Source organism: Pipistrellus hanaki, assembly GCF_964339955.1.
Source record: "Pipistrellus hanaki genome assembly, chromosome: X".
NCBI lineage: Eukaryota > Metazoa > Chordata > Mammalia > Chiroptera > Vespertilionidae > Pipistrellus > Pipistrellus hanaki.
This window is the reverse complement of record NC_140524.1, coordinates 39,664,065-39,686,342: the sequence shown is the minus strand read 5'-3', so window position 1 is coordinate 39,686,342 and position 22,278 is coordinate 39,664,065. Positions and strand designations below refer to the sequence as shown.

Here is a 22,278-nt window from a genome sequence, read left to right as displayed (position 1 = left end):
GAGTCAGCCTTGCATTGTTCTGTGAACAGAGGAGGCATCACTGAGAGACTGAGGCACATGAGGGGAATTAGACAGTATCTGCTTAACAAGGCTTCTAGAGCCGACTTCCCTAAATGGGTAAGTTCATGCTGCTGGAGAACTACTCTATGAGCTAACTGTTCTGGAATGTAGAACCTATGATCTGGGAATATCCACCAACCTTCCTTCGTCCTTTTATCCCCTTCTTGTTGGGCCTGCTCTTCTTGAGGGGCGTATTTCAGAGGTTCAGGTAATTCAGGAACCAGCATGATCCGCGATGCCACTGCACACTCCGTAGCAGCTAGCCTTGCCACTACATCTGTGCAATTGTTACCTTCTGACACTGAGTCTTTTCCCTGTTGGTGTCCTCTACAATGGATGACTGCTACTTCCTTGGGCTCTCAGACTGCTTCTAGTAACTTCTCATTCTGATTTTTTATTCCTTTTCCTCTGGCCATCAGGAGCCCTCTTTCCTTGTATTTGGCCCCATGGATATGCAGGGTAGTAAAGGCATAGCGCGAGAAGGTGTAGATGTTGGTGTACTCATCCTTACTGAGATTTAAAGCTCTGACTAAGGCCCAAAGTTCTGTCCTCTGCACTGACCATCCTTCAAGAAGAGCCTGCGTTTCTATTATCTCAAAGTTTGATACCACTGAATACCAGGCTTGTCTTTTTCTTCATCTAGAAGCTATTGCCATTCATGAACAATACTAATCCGGATTCTATAAGGGCTTGTCTGTTAGATCTGGCTGGCTGGAGTAAACCTCCTCTAGGACTTCTAGACAATCACGCTCAGGGGTTCCCTCTGCGATGGTAGGAAAGCAGTAGGATTAAGAGTTCTTGCTACCTCTAATCTTATTCATGGATTTTCACATAAGAGCCCTTGGTATTGAGTCATCTGAGCATAAGTCAGCCAATGTTGTCCCTTAGCTTCCATTAGGGTGAGAACAGCATGAGACACTTTAACATTTAAGTTCTGTCCCAGAGTGAGCTTATCTGCTGCAATGGCCCTGAGGTATGGGGGCCACCCAGAGGCAACCTGGTCAATATGTTTGGAGAGATAGGCTACTGGCCTCTGCCAGGGTCCCAACTCCTGAGTCACAACTCCTAGGGCTACTCCATTGTTCTCATGAATGAAAAGGTTAAAGTCCTGTGACACATATGGGAGCCCTAGGGCCTGCACCTAGGTGAGCTTTTATCTTTATGGTTGTTAAGCTTTTTCCTGTTCAGGACCCCAGTTAATGGATGCCTTTTCCTCTCCTTTTAAGGCTTCATAGAGGAGCTTAGCTAGATCTGAGAATCCTGGGATCCAAATTTGACAGAACCCTGCTGCCCCTAGGAATTCCCAAATCTGTCACCGGGTGCTGGGACTGGTATGGTACATACTGCCTGTTTTATTTCACTCCCTAGTCTTCATTTCCCTTGGATAATTCAGAAACCTAAGTATTTGATTTCCTCTGACAGATTTGAGCCTTCCTTTTGGACACCCAGTAACCTGTTTCAGTTAAGAGTCTTAGAAGAGTTTGTGTTCCTTCCCAACTCTGAGTTCACGTGGAGCTAGCCAGTAGGAGGTAATCTACATATTGGAGTAGAATGTACTTCACATCCTGCCCTGGAAATTTTGACAAATCTGCTGCTAGTGCTCCACGAAAAAGAGTTAGGGAGTTCTTGAACCCTTGTGGCAGTCTGGTCCAGGTGAACTGTTCCTTAGCCCCTGTGGTTGGGTTTTCCCACTTGAAGGCAAACAAGGGCTGTCTGGAGGGTGCCAGCTGAAGGCAGAAAAATACATCTTTTAGATCTAGACATGCAAACCATTCCATTTCTGATGAAATGAGGCCCAGGAGGGTGTATGGATTTGTCACCACCAAATGCAGGGTTATAATGGCCTCATTAATAGCTCATAGGTCTTGCACCAGGTGATAATCATTGGTCCAAAGCTTCTTGACAGGAAAGAGAGGGATGTTCCATGGAGACTGACACCACTTAAGAAGTCCCCATTGAAGCAGTCTTTCTAGGTGGACCTGGATAAGTTTTAAAGGCTATGCCCTGGGCTTCAAGCCAATTTCACTGGAGTGTGGTTCTTAGCCAGGCACAGGGGATTTTCTTCTGCCCAAACCAGCAGGAATTCCTTCTGTAGTTCAGGCTCTAATGGTGAGTCCTTTGACTGGGTGGTATGAAGTCTCCATTCTTCCTCCCTAGGCACTGCTAAAGACAGGATCATTGGAGAGGTCTCCTCACCTAAGCGCAGTTGTGCTGAGCCATCCGGGGCAAAGGTGATTTCTGCTCCCATTTTGGCTAAAAGTTCTCTGCCCATTAGAGGGACTGGGCAATCTGGCAAGTAAAGGAATTCATGAACCACCTGGTGGCTGCCTAACTGACATTGGCAGGGGTGGCAGAATGGTCTGTGGGTGTTGTCCCCAGTAGCTCTGATAATGGTGACTTCCCATCCTGAGAGGAGAGCTACTTTCTAAGTAACTACCAAGTGCTCTGCTCCTGTATCAACCATAAAGTTCACAGTCTGGTCCCGATTTTCATTTTAACCTTGGTCTCAGGGAGGCCCAGTTAGAAAGAGCCCAGTCTGTCCTGGTTGAAGTCAACTGCTGCCAGTCTGATGTGGTCTGCCTCAGGTGGCTCCGGCCGATAGCAGCTGGGTTGTTGGGATGGCCTTGCCTGATTCTTCTGGCAGCTCCAACATTCATTCCCCCAGTGTCCTAGTTCTTTGCAATAGGCACACTGGTCCCTTTTAAGATCCATCCTTCCTTTTCCTGACTTGGATCCTTGCTATCTCCCTTTCCTTTTCTGGGATCCAGCTTCTATAACAGCAACAGCAATCAAATTCACTTTCCTTTTTAGTTCCTCCTCAGCTTTCTTTTTAGCCACATTTTCCTGATTAATGAAAACCTTGTTTGCTATTTCTAGCAGTTCAGTAGCATTCTTTCCTGCAAACCTTTCCAGTTTCCGTAGCTTTATCCTTATGTCTGACTGAGCCTGGCTAATGAAGGCTGCATTGACCATAGTTTGATTCTATGAAGCCTCTGGGTCAAAAGGAGTGTAAACTCAATATGCTTCAGAACCTCTCATAAAAGGCTACTGGATTTTCATGAAGCCTCTGGAAAACCTCAGAGGTCTCGGTCATATTAATGGACTTTTAGGACCCATCCCAGAGCCCCTGGAGGAAGGCCAGCTGATATATCTCTAATCTTGTCCTCTTATCCTCCAAATTCAGTTCCCAGAGGGGTTCCACATCTGGGAGAGCCTTCCTGGCCTATCTGTCCCTGTTAGGGCCTGGATTTGGAGCCATTTCTGAGCTTTTGTTATTATTCTCATGTGCTCCTCGGTGTTAAAAAGCATGAGAAAGAGTTGCTTGCAGTCAATCCAGGTGGGCTTCTGGGTCTGAAAAGTTGATTCCAGAAGGTCAACCATGGCTTGAGGTTTTTCGGAATAAGCGGGAGTGTGATACTTCCAATTTAAGAGATTGTTCATGGTGAAAGGCTGGTAGCAAAAGACTTAGGCCCCCTCTTGTGGGTTCCTGTTTTCTCCAATTATATGAAGACTCCCCATTTCTTGGAGAGGCATCTGGAAAGCTGGGAGTGGTTTGGGTCCCCAATCAGCTAAGCACAAACATCATCCAACTAGCTCTAGAGAGTCCAGTTGGGGGGAGGTGAAAAGAGGTGGTGTATCTAAGCTTCCCTGGCTAAACAAAGGGGCATTGGACACCACTTGAGGCATGTATGGAGGTGATAGAACTGGCAGGGCTTACTCAGAAAGCTCCTGTAGAATATGAGGCTTATTCTCCTTTGGAGGGACCTGCCCTTTTTCCTTAAATACACAAAACTGGATCCAAAGTGGCTTAAGCTCTGCTATTTCTAGCCACTGGTCTCCTGTGATAATTCTGTGAACATTCCCAATTGTGGGGATATCCAATGTGATCTCTGGTGACCATCCTATTCCAAAAGATGGCCAGTCTATTTCACACATCTTTTTTTAACTCCCAGGGGGACAGTTTTACCTGATAGTCCCCAACAAACTCCTTTTTAAACTTCTTTAACATACATTCTAAGATAGTAGAGTTTCAGGAGGAGCTTTTACCCATGTTGCAGGGAGGGGCTGGGTTGCCTCCTTTAAAAAATGTATATATATAAAAGCTTAAGTGACCATCACAACTGAATGAACAACTGAACAGGCTGTGTGGGGCAATCAGGCCAGCAGGGAGGTTAGTGAGGGGCAACCAAATGACCGAGCAGCAGGCTGTGTGGTGACCAGATCAGCAGAGGGGGGCAGTGAGAGGCAATCAGGCTGGCAGGGAGGGGGGGGGTTAGGGGCAATTAGACACGCAGGCAGGTGAGCAGTTTGGAACCAGTGGCCCCAAATTGTGAGACGGATGTCTGACTGCCAGTTTAGATCCAATCTCCAGGATTAGGCTTAAACCAGCAGTTGGACAGCCCCTGAGAGGTCCCGGGTTGGAGAGGGTGCAGGCTGGGCTGAGGGATCCCCTTCCCATGCACAAATTTCATGCACCTGGCCTCTAGTAGCTAAATAAAAGAACTAATCAAAATAAGGCTTATTTTCTAACTTCATTTGTCCTTGGGTATAGACAGCAAATAACACTAATCAAATTTCTGCTATCAGTCTGCCTGAGTACATTGATATAAGCTATTTAACCTCTGTTTTGGGAGAGAAAATGCAAATCATTTACTCCCAAGTGTCCTTGGTTTAGGGAAGACAGGATTTACAAGATGGTTCCAATGTGCTCCAATGTCCTTAAGGAAGACAGGATTTACAGGATAGCTCCAGATTGCTATTAAACCATCTCAATTTCCCTATTTTACTTGTCCTGTCTTACTGGCCTGTCATTTATTCAACATCCTTTCAACATTTCTCTTTACCTTCTTCCATTATACCAAAGCCATACTTTCTTTCCAGTTAGTTAGAATTCTTAGCCTTAATTTTTAAGTGAAATGTAAATAATTAGCATTCCTCAGATTAGTAATACAGTCATATTTTTAAGAGACACAAACAAATTTCACTACCTAAACAAATTTAACAAACAACAAGGAGAGATATTTAAACAATAAAGACAGATAACATTCCCCATTAAAAACTTTGAATCACCACGGGAACACGGGAGAGGTTTAGAAGGTTGTTTTGTTGTTTTGTTTTTTTTAAACAGACACAAACATAAAACCCCAACAGTAAATACTTTTACACAGGCACACACCATATTTATACCACAGAATACACTGCATTCACAAAATCAGTTTCAATTGCACAGAGATATAGAACAAGCCCCTGAACAGAGGCAGTAGAAAACTAGGAATGCTTTTCTTCTACCTTTTTCAAAGGCAGGCCATACTTGGACCCTTAGCTAGTCTGAGTTTTGACTTCTCTCTTGGGAAGTCCCAGAGACAGTGAATACGATCCAGAAGCCATTCTTCCAGATTATTCAAGCTATCCTAAGGTAAATAATTATCTAGGTAGGGGCCAACTACCTCTATTGTCCCATAGGTCAGGACAGAACTTGGACCCGTTTACCCAGGGAAAAACTTACAGTTTCAGATGTCTGATTTTGACTTCCATCCTGGGAAGCCCCAGAAAGGTGCTTCCTGCCTCTTTTGGGTCGACCAGATCGTAGAGTCACCACAGTCTTGGTAGCATGCCTTCCTTGAGTCCCAGAGCCCAAAGTGAGTGCCCTGAAGTCCACTCTCATCAGCAGTGGCCTAAGAGCCAGCTCAACTGATGTTTCCTAGCCAATGCACCAAATGTTATGGCAGAGTGCATGGAAAAACAATCAGTCAGCACTCTGAGGGAGGAAAGTTTAACCTTTACCTCACAGATCTGCTAGTCCAGGGGAATTCTGGATCCAAAGCCTGAACTGAACTCTTGGGAATCTCTGACCTATATATCTCCTCTTATGGCAGGCCCCTGAGGGTTCCCACAGCTCCACTGAAGTCAGTCTTGTCAGGGTCTTGGCGGCATGCTCCGCAGCTCTGCCCAACTCAGTCAGAGTGGGGAAGTAAGATTACAGTTTTAACCAGATATTGAAATAGGTTGCAAACCCCCTCCCATTTTCCTTTTCAGTATTAATTAAAACTTTGTTGTTATAATGCTCAGGTAATAATTTTCATTCCAAATTAGCCTAAGGGGGAAAAAACACACAAATTAATGTACAAAATAGTAAATAGGAAGAAGATTAAAAGGCAGACGATAAAAACCAATTTATCATAAATGAAGATAGAAACAAAGGAATTTATGTGGAAAGTATTATGTATCATATAGAAAACAAGAAATGGTAGGATAAGTCTTTTCTGAACTGTAATGATTCTAAATGTGAATGCATTACACTTTCCAGTTAAAAGACTGAGATTGGCAGAATGGCTAAAAATACATAATGTCATAATGGATTTTTAAAATTCTTCCTTTATATACCATCAATAGAGAGTCATTTTAGATCCAAAATTATGAATATATTGAAAGTAAAATAATGAAAAGATAGTCCATGCAAATAGTAACCAGAACAAGCTGGGTAGTTATACTTCAAACACAATAAAACTTAAGATAAAAATTGCTATGAGAAACAAAGAAAGATGTTACATATTGATAAGAGGCTGAAACCATCAAGAAGATATAACAATCTACACTAATAAAAGAGAAAGATACAAATTGACCATACCTTCACGATGCCCACCAGCCAATCAAGAGTTAGTATGCAAATTAACCCAACAAAGATCATGGGTTAATTTGCATTTGCAGGTGCTGAGTGGCTGCGTCCCACCCTATCCCCATCCCCTCCAGGCCTCTGGGCAGCGTGGGAAGGTGGAAAGGCAGCTCTGGCTGGAGCAAAGGCAGAAAGGTGTCTCCAGGCCGGAGCGAAGGCATTGCTGGCAGCCAGAGGAAGGAACAGCTATTCTTGCATGAATCTTTGTGCATCAGGCTTCTAATTATAAATATATATAAACCTAAAACAGAGACCAAAAACTATAGGAAGCAAAACTAAGTGAGAAAAGAAAGATCTATAATAATACTTGTCCTATTTTTAATAATGGATAGAACAACTAAACAGAGAATCAATTATGAAATAGAGGACTTAAACAATATTATAAAGCAACTAATCCTAACAGAGAAATATAAAACACCTTATTCAACAATTACAAAAAAAAAGTCATGTTTCTCAAGTGCACATGCAACATTCTCTGGAAGAGACCATATATCAGGCCTCAAAAATATAAAAAAATTAAACTATTCTTATTATTCAAAGTATCTTCTCCACAATAGAATTAAGCTAGAAGTCAACAACAAAAGACTGATAAATTCATAAGTATGTGAAAATTAAACACCACACTATTAAACAATCAGTGAATCAACTAAGAAATTACAAATGGAATAAAAATATTTTGAGAAGAACAAAATAAAAACTTAATACCAAAATTTATGGCATGTAGCAAAAACAGTGCTCAGAGAAAAGTAGCCTAAATTTAGATTTCAAAAAAACTAGAAAAGAAGAACAAACTTAACTCAAACTAGCAAAAGAAAGGAAATGATAAATATTAAAATGGAAAATAAAAAATTTAAAAAAATAAAGAAGACCAAAAGTTGTTTATTTGGAAAGTCAACAAACTTAACAAACCTTTAACTAGAGTGACTAAGAAAAAAAGAGAAGACACAAATCATTAAATTATAGATGAAATAAGGGGCATTATTGCTAACTCTAGAGAAGTTAAAAGAATTATAAAAAGAATACAGTGAATAATTGAATTCCAGTAAATCAAATAAATGAATGAAATCAACAAATTCTAGAAACACATAAACTATAAAAATGACTCAAGAAGAAACAGAGAATCTGATGAGACTGATAATAAAGATATTGAAACCTTCCAACAAGGAAAGCCCAGAACTGAGGGCTTCATTAACAAATTCTACCAAACATTTTAAAGAATTATTAACACCATTTTTTCTCCAATTTCTATAAAATAGAAGATATGGCAACATTTTGTAATTCATTTTGTGAGACCAGGGTTATCTAGAAACTAAAGTCAGATAATGGCATCACAAAAAAGAGACAAGTATGAACCAGTATAACTTATGAGTATAGGTGCAAAAATCTTAAACAAAATACTAACCAACTAAATTCAGCATCTTAATATACACCATGACCAGGTGATTTATCTCAGGAATGCAAGAATGGTTTGACATATAAAAATAATACAACATAATGCATCACAGTAGTAGGATAAAGATTTTTAAAAACACAATCATCTCACTTGATGCAGAAAAAGGATTTAACAAAAGATATCACTCTCTCATACTAAAAGTACTCAATAACCTAATAACAGGAAACTTTCTCACCATAATAAAGGGGATTTATGAAAAACCCACAACTAACATATAATTCAATCATAAAAGAATGAAAGATTTCCATTTGAGATTAAGAAAAAGAGAGGGCTCTGGCCAGGTAGCTTAGCTGGTTGGAGCATCATTATGATATGCTAAGGTTACAGGTTCAATCCCTGCCCAGAACACATACAGAAAGTTACCAATGAATGCATAAATAGATAGAACAATATGTTTCTCTTTCTCTCTCTCTCTCTCTCTCTCTCTCTCTCTCTCTCTCTCTCTCTCTCTCTCTCTCTCTCTCTCTCCCTTCCTCTGTCTCTCTAAAATCAATCAATAATTTCTTTTAAATGGAATGGGTCAATGGGAAAAAAGGAAAATCTGTAATACTTTCAATGACAAAGATAAATTTAAAAGTAAATAAATAAAATAATAGATACCCCAGGGAAAAATTATCTACAAATAAAAAATAAATAAATAAATAAATAAATAAATAAATAAATAAATAAATAATAAAATTAAAAATGGAAGAGAGGATGCTTGCTTTTTTCCCCCCACCTCCCATTCAACATTGTACTGGAAATTCTATCTAGAGCAATTAAGCAAGCAAGAAAATAAAAGGTGGGGGAAATTAGGGAGAAAATTATCACTGTTCAAAATCCTATAGAACTCTTGCACAAAATGTAGATCTAATACATGAATTCAGTGAAGTTTCAGAATACACGATTAACATGTGAAAATCAATTATAGCTCTATACACTAATCCTATATAATAAAAGGCTAATATGCAAATCAGCCAAACTGTGGAATGACCGGTCACTATGATGTGCAATGACCACCAAGGGGCAGACGCTCAATGCAGGGACTGCAGCCTGGTTGTCAGTGTACTTCCACAGAGGGAGCACCACTCAGACAGAAGCATGGTTCATGGCTGGCAAGCGCAGTGAAATCAACAAATTCTAAAAACACATAAACTAAAGCCTCTCCCACCTCCACGACAGTGCTAAGGATGTCCAACTGACGGCTTAGTCAGACACACCCTGAGGGCTCCTGGACTGTGAGAGGGCACAGGCTGGGGTGAGGGACCCCACCCCCAAAAGACCCCCCCCCCAGTGCATGAATTTTGTGCATTGGGCCTCTAGTAAGTTATAGTTCTATACACTAATAAGTTATTAAGAAAACAATTGCATTTATAAGACCATCAAAAATTATCTCAAATAAGTGCATCCTATATAATAAAAGCCTAATATGCTAAGAGTCTGACCATTCAACCAGTTGCTATGATGCACACTGACCACCAGGAGGCAGACACTTTGACTAGTAACTAGCTTACTACTAGGGTCTGGCCAATCAGGACTGGGCAAGATAGGCCATGGAGCTCTTCTGTGGTCTCTCCCTGTCCCTGATTGTGCACCAGTGGGGTCCCTTGGCCTGGCCTGTGCCCTCTCACAATCTGGAACCCCTCAGAGGATGTCAGAGAGCTGGTTTTGGCCGGATATCCACAGGCCAGAATGAAGGACCCCACTGGTGTATGAATCTATGCACTAGGCCTCTAGTTAATTATAAAAAAGGAATGAAGTACTAGTACATGCTATAAAATGAATGACCATCAAAAGAGTGTGCTAAGTGAAATAAGCCAGACACAAAAGGTTACCTATTTTATTATTTAATTTATATTAAATATTCAAATTAGCTAAACCCATGAAGACAAAAAAGCAGATTAGAGATTATCAGAGGATGGGGGAGGGTAGAATGAGGAGTGACTGCTTAATGGGTAGTGGTTTTCTCTGGGAATAATGAAATGTTTTAGAACTAGAAATAGATGATGCTTGCATAATATTATAAATGTACTAAATACTATTGAATTGTACTAATTTATTAATTTTATATATATTTTACCGCAATAAAAATAATGTATGTAACGTGTAAGGTATTATCATCATCATCATCTTCACCGCCACCATTACTACAGAAAATGTTTCCCAAATTTCACTTTCTTTGAAATGTTTAGATTATGAGATAAAATAAGTAGACTAAAATTTAAAACTAGTTAGTATAATTTGTATAATATGGTTTTGTCTTCTCTCTGTTCTCTTTTAGATTATGTCTGGCCACTCCCCAGACCTTTGTGCCCCGTCTGGATCTCGCTAGATGTTTTATTTTCGACAGCGTCCATCATGCACCTCTGCGCTATATCGCTGGATCGGTATGTAGCAATACGTAATCCTATTGAGCATAGCCGTTTCAATTCGCGGACTAAGGCCATCATGAAGATTGCTATCGTTTGGGCAATTTCTATAGGTAAATGACTTTCCTGGCCATTAGAATTGCAAGGGCTATGCTCAATACCTTCGGATTATGTACTGTGAACAACGACAGACATCGACCGGTAACATTGCGTATAATCGGGATTATTGTTTGAAAATTATTCTTAACCTATTTACCTGATATTTAGGTTAACAATAATAGAATAAATGTAATGTTTATGAATATTAATTGAAATTTTTCCATTTATTCTTCTAAATTATTTTATGCATTAATATGCCAATGAATTCTACAACAGAGTCAAAATTTTGAGATGTTTAAAATCTTTTAAAGATGACAGATATCTGGCATATATAAATTTTTAAAAATATAGCATTTAAATCTTAGAAAATATAAGTCTATCCCAGAATATTGATCTTAATATTTTAATTCTATTTTCATATCTTCTTCAGTGGAAATATTAATAGTGCATAGGAATCTTCATGAAGTAAACATGACTAAGTTTATGCTGTTGATTAACCTAAAATATATTTGCCCTCCATTTTCAAATATTTTCTTGGATTTTTATTATACAGAAAGAGAAAAAATTCTTTATTTATTCAAAAAGATTTGGGAAAGGTTGAAGAAGAGAAATTATCATTTTATTGCTTGTAATTTGAGATATTCATGAGTGCCTTAATAATCCTAAGATTCAAGACACAAAATTTAACCAATTGGAATATAGGGGCTTTTACAATCCTCTTGTTTTCCTTTTCTTCTCTTTCTGTTGGAGCTTATATTTAGTGTCTAATTAAATAATTTTTTAATGTTAGATTCTGGTAACATTTACAACAAGATAAAGACCACTATACAATCTTCTCTGATATCCTCTAAAGATTTTGACTCTGGGTTTATCCATAAAATAAATTCATTTAACATTTAAGATTATTCCATTGTAGGTGAACACACACACACACACACACACACACACACACGAACATTTTTGGACAAAAAAATGGAACTTACTTATACCACAAAAAAATGTGAATCTATATATATAGTTTGATCTACATATTCAAGGGTTCACAGATGTTACCTCCTTTACCCCAAAGAACTCTGCTAAAAATATGCCATTTTTTTATGCTTACAAATTAGAATATTAGGTAACTAACTGCTTTTCTCTTGCTCCTTTTAAGATTCTTTCTTTGTCCTTAACCTTTTGCATTTTAATTATGATGTATCTTGGTGTGGGCTTCTTTGGTTCATCTTGTTTTGAACTTTCTGTGCTTCCTGGACTTGTATGTCTATTAGGGAAATTCTCTGTCATTATTTTTCCAAATAGATTTTCAATTTCTTGCACTCTCTTTTCCTTCTGTGGCACTCCCATGTTGTGAATGTTGGCATGATTGAAGTTGGCCCAGTGATTCCTTATTTAGTTACCTAGAAAGAAGTTCCTGTAAGACTGTTAGCTGATTTCTCAGCAGAAATTTTGTAGGCCAGAAGGGATTGGCAAGAAATATTCAAAGTTATGAAAATCAAGGCCCTACAACCAAATTACTCTACCCAGTAAAGCTGTCACTTAGAATCAAAGAACAGATAAAGAGCTTCCCAGACAAGAAAAAGCTAAAGAAGTTAATCACCGCCAAATCTGTAACATATGAAATGTTAAAGGCTCTTTTTTAAACAGAAAAAAAGATATCACAAATATGAACAATAAAAATGCAATAAATACATATCTATCAATAATTAAATCTAGAAAAAATAAGCAAGCAAGCAGAACAGAAAGAGACTCATAGATACAGATAACATTTTGACTATTGCCAGATGATAGATGTTCAGGGGGATAAGTGAAAAAGGTGAAGGGATTAAGAAGTATAAATTGGTAATTACAGAATAGCCATGGGAATGTAAAGAGCAGCATAGGGAATACAGCCAATGATATTTTAATAACTATGTATAGTGTCAGATGGGTGCAAGATTTATCAGGATGATCACTCAGTTAGTTATGTCTATTCACTGGGGTGTACACCTGAAACTAATATAATAACATATGTCAATTGCAATTGGAAAATTAAAAATAGATTTAAATTTTTTACAAAAGTAAAAACAAATTTAAAAAAACACATTGTATCACCTACAAAATATTAGAATATTAGGGGCATTAACTTCCAATAATGACTATGCTAAAAACAACTAAAATATGGAAAAAATACTCTAAGCTTGTGAAGCTAATAAGATTGTGGGATCCAGAAAAAGCCAGAATAATTATTATAACTTTTGGGTCATTTTGCTGGTGATGCATTTGTGAACCTAAATCTGTGACTGACAATTTAGAAAGCTTGTTTCACAATCTCATGAACAAAGGATATAATAGGAATATAGAACCTGGCAAGGGTCAACCAACTTGAACTTATTTTTTATATCCCAAATGTCTATGCACTAGAAATAAGGATGGTCCAGAATTAAGCCAATTTTGTCATATTATTTAGGCCTGATTCAAGTCATCTATGTAACTAAGAAAAATCTTATTCTGGAAATTTGATTAAGATGATTTTATATTCTTTTTGTTTCCAAGTTTTGGGGACAGGTAAAAAAAAATCATCATTCTAGGCTTCAAAGTATTTCTTTCAATAATCTTTCAATTCCAATAACTGGAATAAATAATAAGTAGACACAGGAAGAGACAAGACAACATGAACCAGATATACCACAATTAAAGATAATAAAAATGAACCAAAGATATTCAAGATAGTTCAATTACCTGAAATAAACTTTAAACAACTATGTATAATGTGCACACAAAAATTCCAAGCTGAAATTAAAATTTTAGCAAAAAATGCAAACTATAAAGTGACATTTAAGATTTGAGAAACAACTAGAAAATCTGGAAATAAAGCATAACATGAAAACCTAAAAATTCAGACAAATTAGACATATCTAAAGAGAGCATTACTAGAGGTTGGTTAGAAGAAACTATGATGAATGATGGAAAAAAATGGAAGGATATAAAAGAAAGAAGAAAAAATAAGAAGATAATAAACATCCTATATAATAAAAGCCTAATATGCTAAGTGTCTGGTTGTCTGGTCACCTGTTCAACCAATTAAAGCATAATATGCTAAGGCCGCTCAACTGCTTATAACATGCACTGACCACCTGGGGGCTGATGCTCCAACCGGAAGGTTAGCTTGCTTCTGGGGTCTGGCAGATCAGGACTGAGCGAGACAGGTGAGACATACCCTGGAGCCCTCCCATGGTCCCTCCCCGGCTGGCCAACCTCCTGAGTCCCTCCCCAGCCCCAATTGTGCACTGGTGGGGTCCCTCAGCCTAGCCTGTGCCCTTTCACAATCCAGGCTGATGGACCCCACCCCACCTCAAGTGCATGGATTTTGTGCACCGTGTCTCTAGTATAATATAAAGTGAGAAGAGTTCCACAAGATGATAAAAGAATGGCAGAAAAACAATATTTGAAGAAATAATGGCTTTTAGAATTGGTGAAAGACACTCATTCTCACACATAAAGAGCTCAACAAGTCTCAAGAAGAATAAATAAAAAATAATCAACATTTAGACTCATCACAATGACATTGCAAGAAAAAGAAAAACAGTATTAACCTTAAAGAAAAATAAAGAAAGAAAGATCAACTTCAATAGAGCAACAATAAGATGGGTGAATGGCTTCTCAACAACAATGAAAGCTAGAAGAGGTTGAAATTATAGCGTTAATGTGTTGGTAAAAAAAAAAAAAGTGAATGCTGTTAGAATCATATACTCAGCAAATTTATATATCAATAATTGAAGTGAAATAAAGACATTATTGTACAAGCAAAAACTAAGAGAACATGACAAAAACAGACTCACTTAAGGAAACACTAATAGGTCTTCATAAACAAAGGAAATGCCACAGATGGAAAGGTTGGAGATAAGGGAAGCAATTAAAGTGGTAAATGTGTAGCTAAATGAAAATAAATATTGACTGTGTTAAACAACAATAACAATGTTTTCTGGAGCTCAGAATGATTGTAGAACTAAAATGCACAAAACAATCTATAATAATAAAAGCATAATATGATAATTAGACCGGACAGCTGACTGACCTTCCGGACGTCATTCCGGATGTCCTTCTTGATGGCAGGGGCTGAGGCAGAGGCAGTTAGGGGCAATCAAGCAGGCAGGCAAGCAGTTACAGGCAATTAGGCAGGCAGGTGAGTTGTTAGGGGTAATCAGGCAGGCACACAGAGTGGTTAGGAGTAATGAGGCAGTTAGGAGCCAGAGGTCCCAGATTGCAAGGGGGATGTCCAACCGCTGGTTTAGGCTTGACCCATCAGTCAGACATTCCCCCAAGGGGTCCCAGACTGTGAAAAGGTGCAGGCTGAGCTGAGGAACCCCCCTTCCCAATGCACTGGGCCTCTAATACCATATAAGCAAAGAGGGTTGAAAGTAAATTTTTTCATTGTCCAGGAGAAAGATAAAAATGATATTTTATATTAATCTTTGATGAATATACTACATAACTTTTTGTACATTCATTATACAAATAGAAATGTTTAGCTTTCAAATTTATTGAGGAATATTATAGTACTAGTGACCTAGTGCACAAAATTTGTGCACGGGGATGCTGTCCCTCAACCCAGCCTGCACCCTCTCCAATCTGGGACCCCTAGGGCAGTGTTTTCCAACATTCTCTCATGATGAGAATCACCTGGTGGAGTTGTTAAAACACAGATTCCTGAATCCCAACTAAGAAGTGCTAAACTAGGATTTTTGGGAACATATAGGTAAAATTGTATACTTAACTAGTGCTCTAAGACAGATGTTATATACAGAGCACTAAGTTAGGTATGCAATTTTACCTATATGTTCTCAAAAATTCTAGTTTAGCACTTCTTAGTTGGGACTCAGGAATCTGTGTTTTAACAACTCCACCAGGTGATTCTCATCATGAGAGAAGGTTGGGAAACACTGCCCTAGGGGGATGGACTGGCAGTCAGACAACCCTCTTACAATCCAGGATCACTGGCTCCTAACTGCTCACCTGCCTGCCTGCTTGATTGTCCCTAACCACTCTGACTGCTGGCCTACTTGCCCCCAACTATCCCCCCTTGCTGGCCTGATTGCCCCCAACTTCCCCCTCCCTGACCAGCCTGATAGCTCCCAACTGCCCCACCTGCTGGCCTGTTCACCCCCAACTGCCCCCCCAGCCAGCCTGATCACCCCCAACTGCCCTCTCTTCCTGGCCTTATTCGCCCTAACTGCCTCTGCCTCAACCTCATCACCATTGCTTTGTCCAGAAGGATGTCCAAAAGGTATCCTGGACTAATTAGCATATTACCCTTTTATTAGATAGAGGCCTGGTGCATGGGCAGGGGCCGGCTGGTCTGCCTGAAGGGGGGTCTCCTTGGAGGGCAGAGCTGGCCTGGGGGCCTAAGGCAGTTTTCAGGCTGACCATGCCCCCATCAGGGTGAGAGTCCCTGCTGGATGGCGTGGCCAACCTGGGTTAGGGGCTGAGGACTGTTTGGGGGCAGTTTGCAGGCTGGCCAAGTCCCTGGCTTTGTCTGGAAGGATGTCTGGAAAGTCTCCAGAAGGTATCTTGGTCCAATTAGCATATTACTCTTTTATTAGTATAGATTAGGGGTGTCGAACTCAATCAGAGAAGGGGCCAAAATTTAAAATCCAGCCTAAATCGCGGGCCGAATGGTTTACTGAACAGTCATAAACTGACAATGTCATAAACTGACAGCGGAGTGCAGTGATGACAGCGCGGTGCGGGCCACATTGCAAGGCCTGGCGGGCTGGATTTGGCCCTCGGGCCTTGTGTTTGACACATGTGGTATAGATAATGAAGCAAATCCAAAAGGAGGCACTAAAAGATCAGGAGGGAAAACACATACTAAAATGGCAGAAATAAAACCAAATACAGTTGATACTTGAACAATGTGGAGGTTAGGGGTACAACCCCACCCACAACTGAAAATCCGTATATAAATTTTGACTCCCTCAAAGCTTATGTAAAACTTAACTTTCCCAATAACATAAACAGTTGACCAACACATATGGTGTATGTGATTTGTGTTATGTACTGTATTTTTATAATAAAGCAAGCTAGAGGAAATAAATGTAAAACACATAGTACAATAAACAGATGATATATCATAGAATTTTATTAACTAATGTCATCCCAATAAATTTAATAAAAATATAAATTTTATTTTTAAAAGAGAAAATCATAAGGAAGAGAAAATACATTTGCAGCACTGTAGTATATTTATTGATACCATAAATTTGCTTCATTGCTTTATAAGATGAATTGTTGTTTCTCAGTACCTACATCAATATTTTCTTATATGACATAAAGTACTATATAAGTTATGACATATGTATTGCTAATATTAGACATCAAAAATGAAAAAAATAATGTAAAAAAATTCAGATTTATTTATAATGATTCATGCATTGATTATAAAGAAGCAGCAATATGACTATTTTATAACAACCTAGTACAATTGATACAATTGCTTCACAGTAAGGAATAAATCATTATAAAAATTTTATGGCACACAATATTACAGTCATATTCATAATACAGTATTAGAAACATTGTTACATTTTTAAATCACTTATAATAATAGTGCATTTCTTCAATTATAAGAGAGGTATACTATATGGTAATGTAATTCTTTGAAAGCAAAGTTACAAAACAGCAAGAAAGTTAACACATTATTACTTTATATTAGCTATCACTCACTTCCCTACAAGTCTTGCACACAATGCTTTATAAGATGAATACTTAAGCAATGATTATGATGACACTAAAATGTCTCATACAGTTCTTGAATCACAGTTATTAGATTTTTCCATGAATACATACACATAAAAAACAGATAAGTTGAGAGGAAACCAAGATGGCAGCATAGGTAAACACCTAAACTGCTGCCTCACACAACAATATCAAAACTACAATTAAATGACAAAAACTCACCCAGAACCACGGGAAAGCTGGCTGAGTGGAAGTCGTACAACTAGAAGGAAAGAGAAAAGAGCATTGAGGCATGCACAAGCTCTGAACAGCTGAGGTATGGAGGTACGTGAGCCAGGCTGGTGACAGGAGTTGCTTTTTTCAAGCCCAAGGGAGATAAGCTCCCAATTACTCTGAAATCCAGTTGCTGGGGAGACACTGGGGACCCAAACTCCTACAGGGAGAAGCTGGACTGTCTGCCATCAGGTTCGAAAGTGAGGGTGGCTTGCTTGCAAAGCTGTGCAGCCATCACTGTTTGCCATGCCCTACCTGCGACCTCATCCCACACAATCTACAAACCAACCCAAGCTCCATGCAGTGGCTTTTGCATATGAATGGCCTCCCCTATCACAACTTAACCTAACAAACTGCAGCTCTGGTCAGACAGCTCTAAAATCTCAAAACCCCAAGCAAAGAAGAAAAAACTGTAGTTCTCACTGTAGCTCCTGCTAGGTGGCCTCAAACAGTAGCTGACCTGCACTCGAATGGAGATCCAGAAGCCAGTGTACCTAATAGTCAGTGTGAGATGACACCAGATTTCAACTCCTCATATCTATAAGTGACAAAATCAAGAACATACAGAAATTCAACTGTAGATCAAAGCAGCCCAAGAATATTTGAGCCCCGGTGCTGCCCCAGGTATGGCAGTCCAGGGAGGAACCACAGGAGGTTGGCTCCAGGGCATGTCTTGCCTGTCTCACCCAGTCCTGCCCCACTGGCCACCTACTAATTAATTTCCTTTCAATGTGCACAATTCTATGCACCTAGCCTCTGGTTGTCTAATAATTTGCTTTCTGACACTGCTTTTTCTATGTCTTCTTCCTGATTGTCTGGTACTGGTTTGGAAGCACTCATCTCCATCAAGTCATTTCTTATTAATTCCTTTGTCATGGTGTCTATTAGCTCTTAAATTTCTCCAAGACACATATCTTGAAATCCTACACACACACATACACAGACACACACACACACACACACACACACACACACACTTTTTTTTTTTTTTTTTTTACATATTCACAACCTCATTTATGATTTCCTTGTTTGGCTGTATTATAAATCCTGTAAAGTCATGCATAACATTTGGGCACAGCAGAAATTTATTATTTCAGGCTTGCTGGCTTTCATGCTTTTTTTCTGTATGTAACAATGATAGTGTCTTCAATGGTGTAATCCTTTAAGATTTTCATGATGCTCTATCTAGATTTTTCTCCCATAGTGTTGACCATCTTTTCCATAGAAACCATGTATGATGAGCTTTAACAATCCCTATAATCCCCAATCTAGCTGCTGAATTAGAAACGTGTTTGGGGGCAAGTAGACCACTTTGATGCCTTTAGTGCTCAACTCATGGGATTCTGGGTGGCCAGGGACATTGTCCAATATCAGAAGAATTTTAAAAGGATGTCACCTTATGGTAAGGCACTTTCTGATTTCAGAGACTAAACATCAATTCAACCAGTCAGGAAGAATGGGTCTCATGTCCAGTCCTTTTCTTTGTTTAACGAAAAGATTGGCAGCTGGTATTTATCTTTTCCTTTCAAGGCTTAGGGTTATAAACTGTATAGATAAAGGTACTCCTGATAATAAACCTGACTGCATTTGCACAAAACAGTAGAATTAGCCTATCCCTTCGTGCCTTAAATCCTGATACTTGCTTCTCTTCCTTAGTAATAAATGTTCTTTGTGAAATTGCTTTTCCAGAATAGGACACTTTTATCTGCAATTAAAACCTGTTCACTGGCAGATATCCTTTCTTTCAGTGATTTTCTTAATGACATCTGGGAATTTGCTGCCTTGGTTTGCAAAAGTCATTTCTCCTATTATCTTGATTTTTTTTTTAAGTTGAATATCTTTCTAAAATTATCCAAACCTCTTTTGCTGGCATTAAATTCTCCAGTATTAGATCTTCCCTTTTCTTTAATTTGTCACATAATAACTTTGTTTTTCTCTAATCATATTCTAATCTATAGGTGTGCCTTTCTTTTAGCAATTCTGAACCCACATAAAAGCTACATTTTTAATATGAAATAAAAAGGTATTTTGCAAAAATTACAATGTTTTTGTTTTTGATGGTGTAGGTGTAGCTTCAGCTATGGATTCATAAATGTCCTTTTGTCTTTTTACAGTGGTTCTTATGGTGGATTTATGTCTTTTGACATGGCAGGCAAGCTGCAGTCCTCAATCTATGGTGTATATCAAGCAATTCAACTATTTCTTATGCTGTCATGACTTTTCTCTCCTTCTTGGGAGCACTTCCAGCATTACTAGTGGCACTTCATATGGGTTTCATGGTGCTATTCAAAGTTTATGGTATTGCATGAAACATGATGAAAAAATATATGAAAACTGTGAGAGATCACTTTTTACTGTGATACGCTGTTTATTAGGGAGGCAAACTACTCACACAGAGAGGATTAAGTCACATGACATTTGAAGCAGATATTTGCAAAACTTGAGCTCACTGAAATAGCAACAAGAAGTGGTTACAAAATTATTGCAGTAGTATAATATGTACTACAGCTAATTTTATGCTGTTATGACTTAATACTGCATCTTTATGTTTGTTTACATTTCTCTCAACTGTAAATGGGGCAATATGTGCATAAATTTGGATAAATTTTAACTTTTTATAGTAGATTTACATATATTTTTATGATAGCAAATGATAAAATAGACTACTATCTACATATATTGTATGCATTTACGACATACTTAACTTTTTTCTTAACTTTTTTATATTTCTAGATTATGCCGTCCATTTGAGAGTTTTTTTTTAATTATTGCAAATCTCCAAAACATTTTCCAATATATTTACTAAAAAATCTATGTATAAGTAGACACACACAGTTCAGATTCATCTTGTGCAAAATACAACTGTATATCTATAATTACATTCATTCTAAATGGGACTAAATATTCTAAGACTGTTCAGGCAGGATTTGAAAAATAATCCAACTATGTGTTTATATGAAGCATATACAAATCAATAAGGAAAGTAAGAAATAAGATGGTACTGCAAACACTAACCAACAGAAAAATTATCTAACTATATTAATAACCTGTCAGAATAGACTTTTCAGCCAAAAAATAATAATTATTTAATTGACTTTATAATGATGAAATATTTAATTGATCTGGAAGACATAGGTTAAAGAGTGGTATATATAATACAGTTTCTGTACAAAAAATGAACAGAGGCCCAAACTGGTTTGGCTCAGTGGATAGAGCATCGGCCTGTGGACTGAAAGGTTTGATTCTGGTCAAGGGCATGTACCTTGTTTGCAGGCACATCCACAGTAGGTGGTGTGCAGGAGACAGCTGGTTGATGTTTCTCTCATCGATGTTTCTAACTCTCTATCCCTCTCCCTTCCTCTCTGTAAAAAAAAAATCAATAAAATATATTTTAAAAATATAAACAGAACTAAAAGGGCAAATAAGAAAAATATCTTTGTCATTTGGCTTAATAGAAAACAGCTAGATTCTCATCACTGCTTTTGCATCTAATCTGTTGAGGTATGTTGCTTTGATTGAATTATGTGAAGAAAATACATATCCTCACACACAAAAGTATTTTTATAATGTTTTTAGATAATAGTGAGCATTCTTCTTTGAGACTACATGAAAACTCATTGAGTGGTAGTTTCTTAAATTTAGTTGGAATGTAAAATCAGAAATCATATCACTGAATTTTTCATATTAAAATCCACTAGTCTGTCTTGCATTCTGAGTGGATGTTGTACCTGTGCCTTATTTTGTGACATTAAGCATAGCTCATTTGGGAAATAGTGGTTCTCTGAGTTGTGCAGGTTTTCCAAATGTTAATACAGGATTTTAAAAAAATCACACGCATTAATAATCTCTACCAATCTTATCCAAAAAGTCTATTAATACTGGGAAGGTGTCAAATTCTAAGGGATAGATACAAGTTTTCCAAAGTTCCAATATTCACTTGAAAGCTCAAATTTTATCATTATCAGCAAATGTCATCTGTTTTTTATCTTGACATGACAGGTTCAACTCATCTATTTTTGAGAAAATAGCTGCCAAATATCCAAGACTGAGTAACACACAAGTATCTGGCAGTCATTCTTTCAAGTAAAAATATTACTCCATGAAAAAGGAGCTGGTTCACCTTCCAACTTCAACAATTGCATAAGTGCTTTTCCTCAGAGCAACCATCTTATATCAAAATGCAGCAGAAGTGCTCTATGTGTACTTCCATTTCATCACATGGATTATTTAAAAAGTCAAAATTAACCCTAGCTGGTTTTTCTCAGTGGATAGAGTGTTGGCCTGTGGACTGGAGGCTCCCGGGTTCAATTCCAGTCAAGGGCACATGCCCAGGTGTGAGCTCAATCCCTAGTAGGGGACATGCAGGAGGCAGCAAATCAATGATTCTCTCTCATCACTGATGTTTCTATTTCTTGCTTTCTCTGAAATCAATAAAAATATATTTAAAAATAAATAAAACATAAAAGGTCAAAATTATTGTTAACTGCCTGATCAGAAGCATTCATATGTAAAATTGGCCATTTTGTTTCCTGAAAGTGTGATGATGAACTATCCAATGACTACTTGTACAATTTGGTGTCATTATCCTGTTTTATGCTGAGGTGCCAGCAGTTTTACCAACTATTTTGCACCATTAGTAAAAATTTAAAGACAATAAT

At 38.1% G+C, this 22,278-nt stretch overlaps 1 protein-coding gene and 1 long non-coding RNA gene across 2 annotated transcripts in view; both read left to right on the top strand.

Moving 5' to 3' along the window:
• Positions 1-22,278, top strand: part of LOC311615093 — a 629,078-nt gene that overhangs the window by 227,034 nt on the left and 379,766 nt on the right. The window lies entirely within an intron of this gene.
• The window catches only part of HTR2C (5-hydroxytryptamine receptor 2C), a 365,841-nt gene that overhangs the window by 278,539 nt on the left and 65,024 nt on the right, over positions 1-22,278 (top strand). The window contains exon 5 of the mRNA XM_084870291.1: positions 10,447-10,647. Coding sequence (XP_084726417.1) covers positions 10,447-10,647 — 201 coding nt within the window. The remainder of the gene's footprint in view (positions 1-10,446; positions 10,648-22,278) is intronic.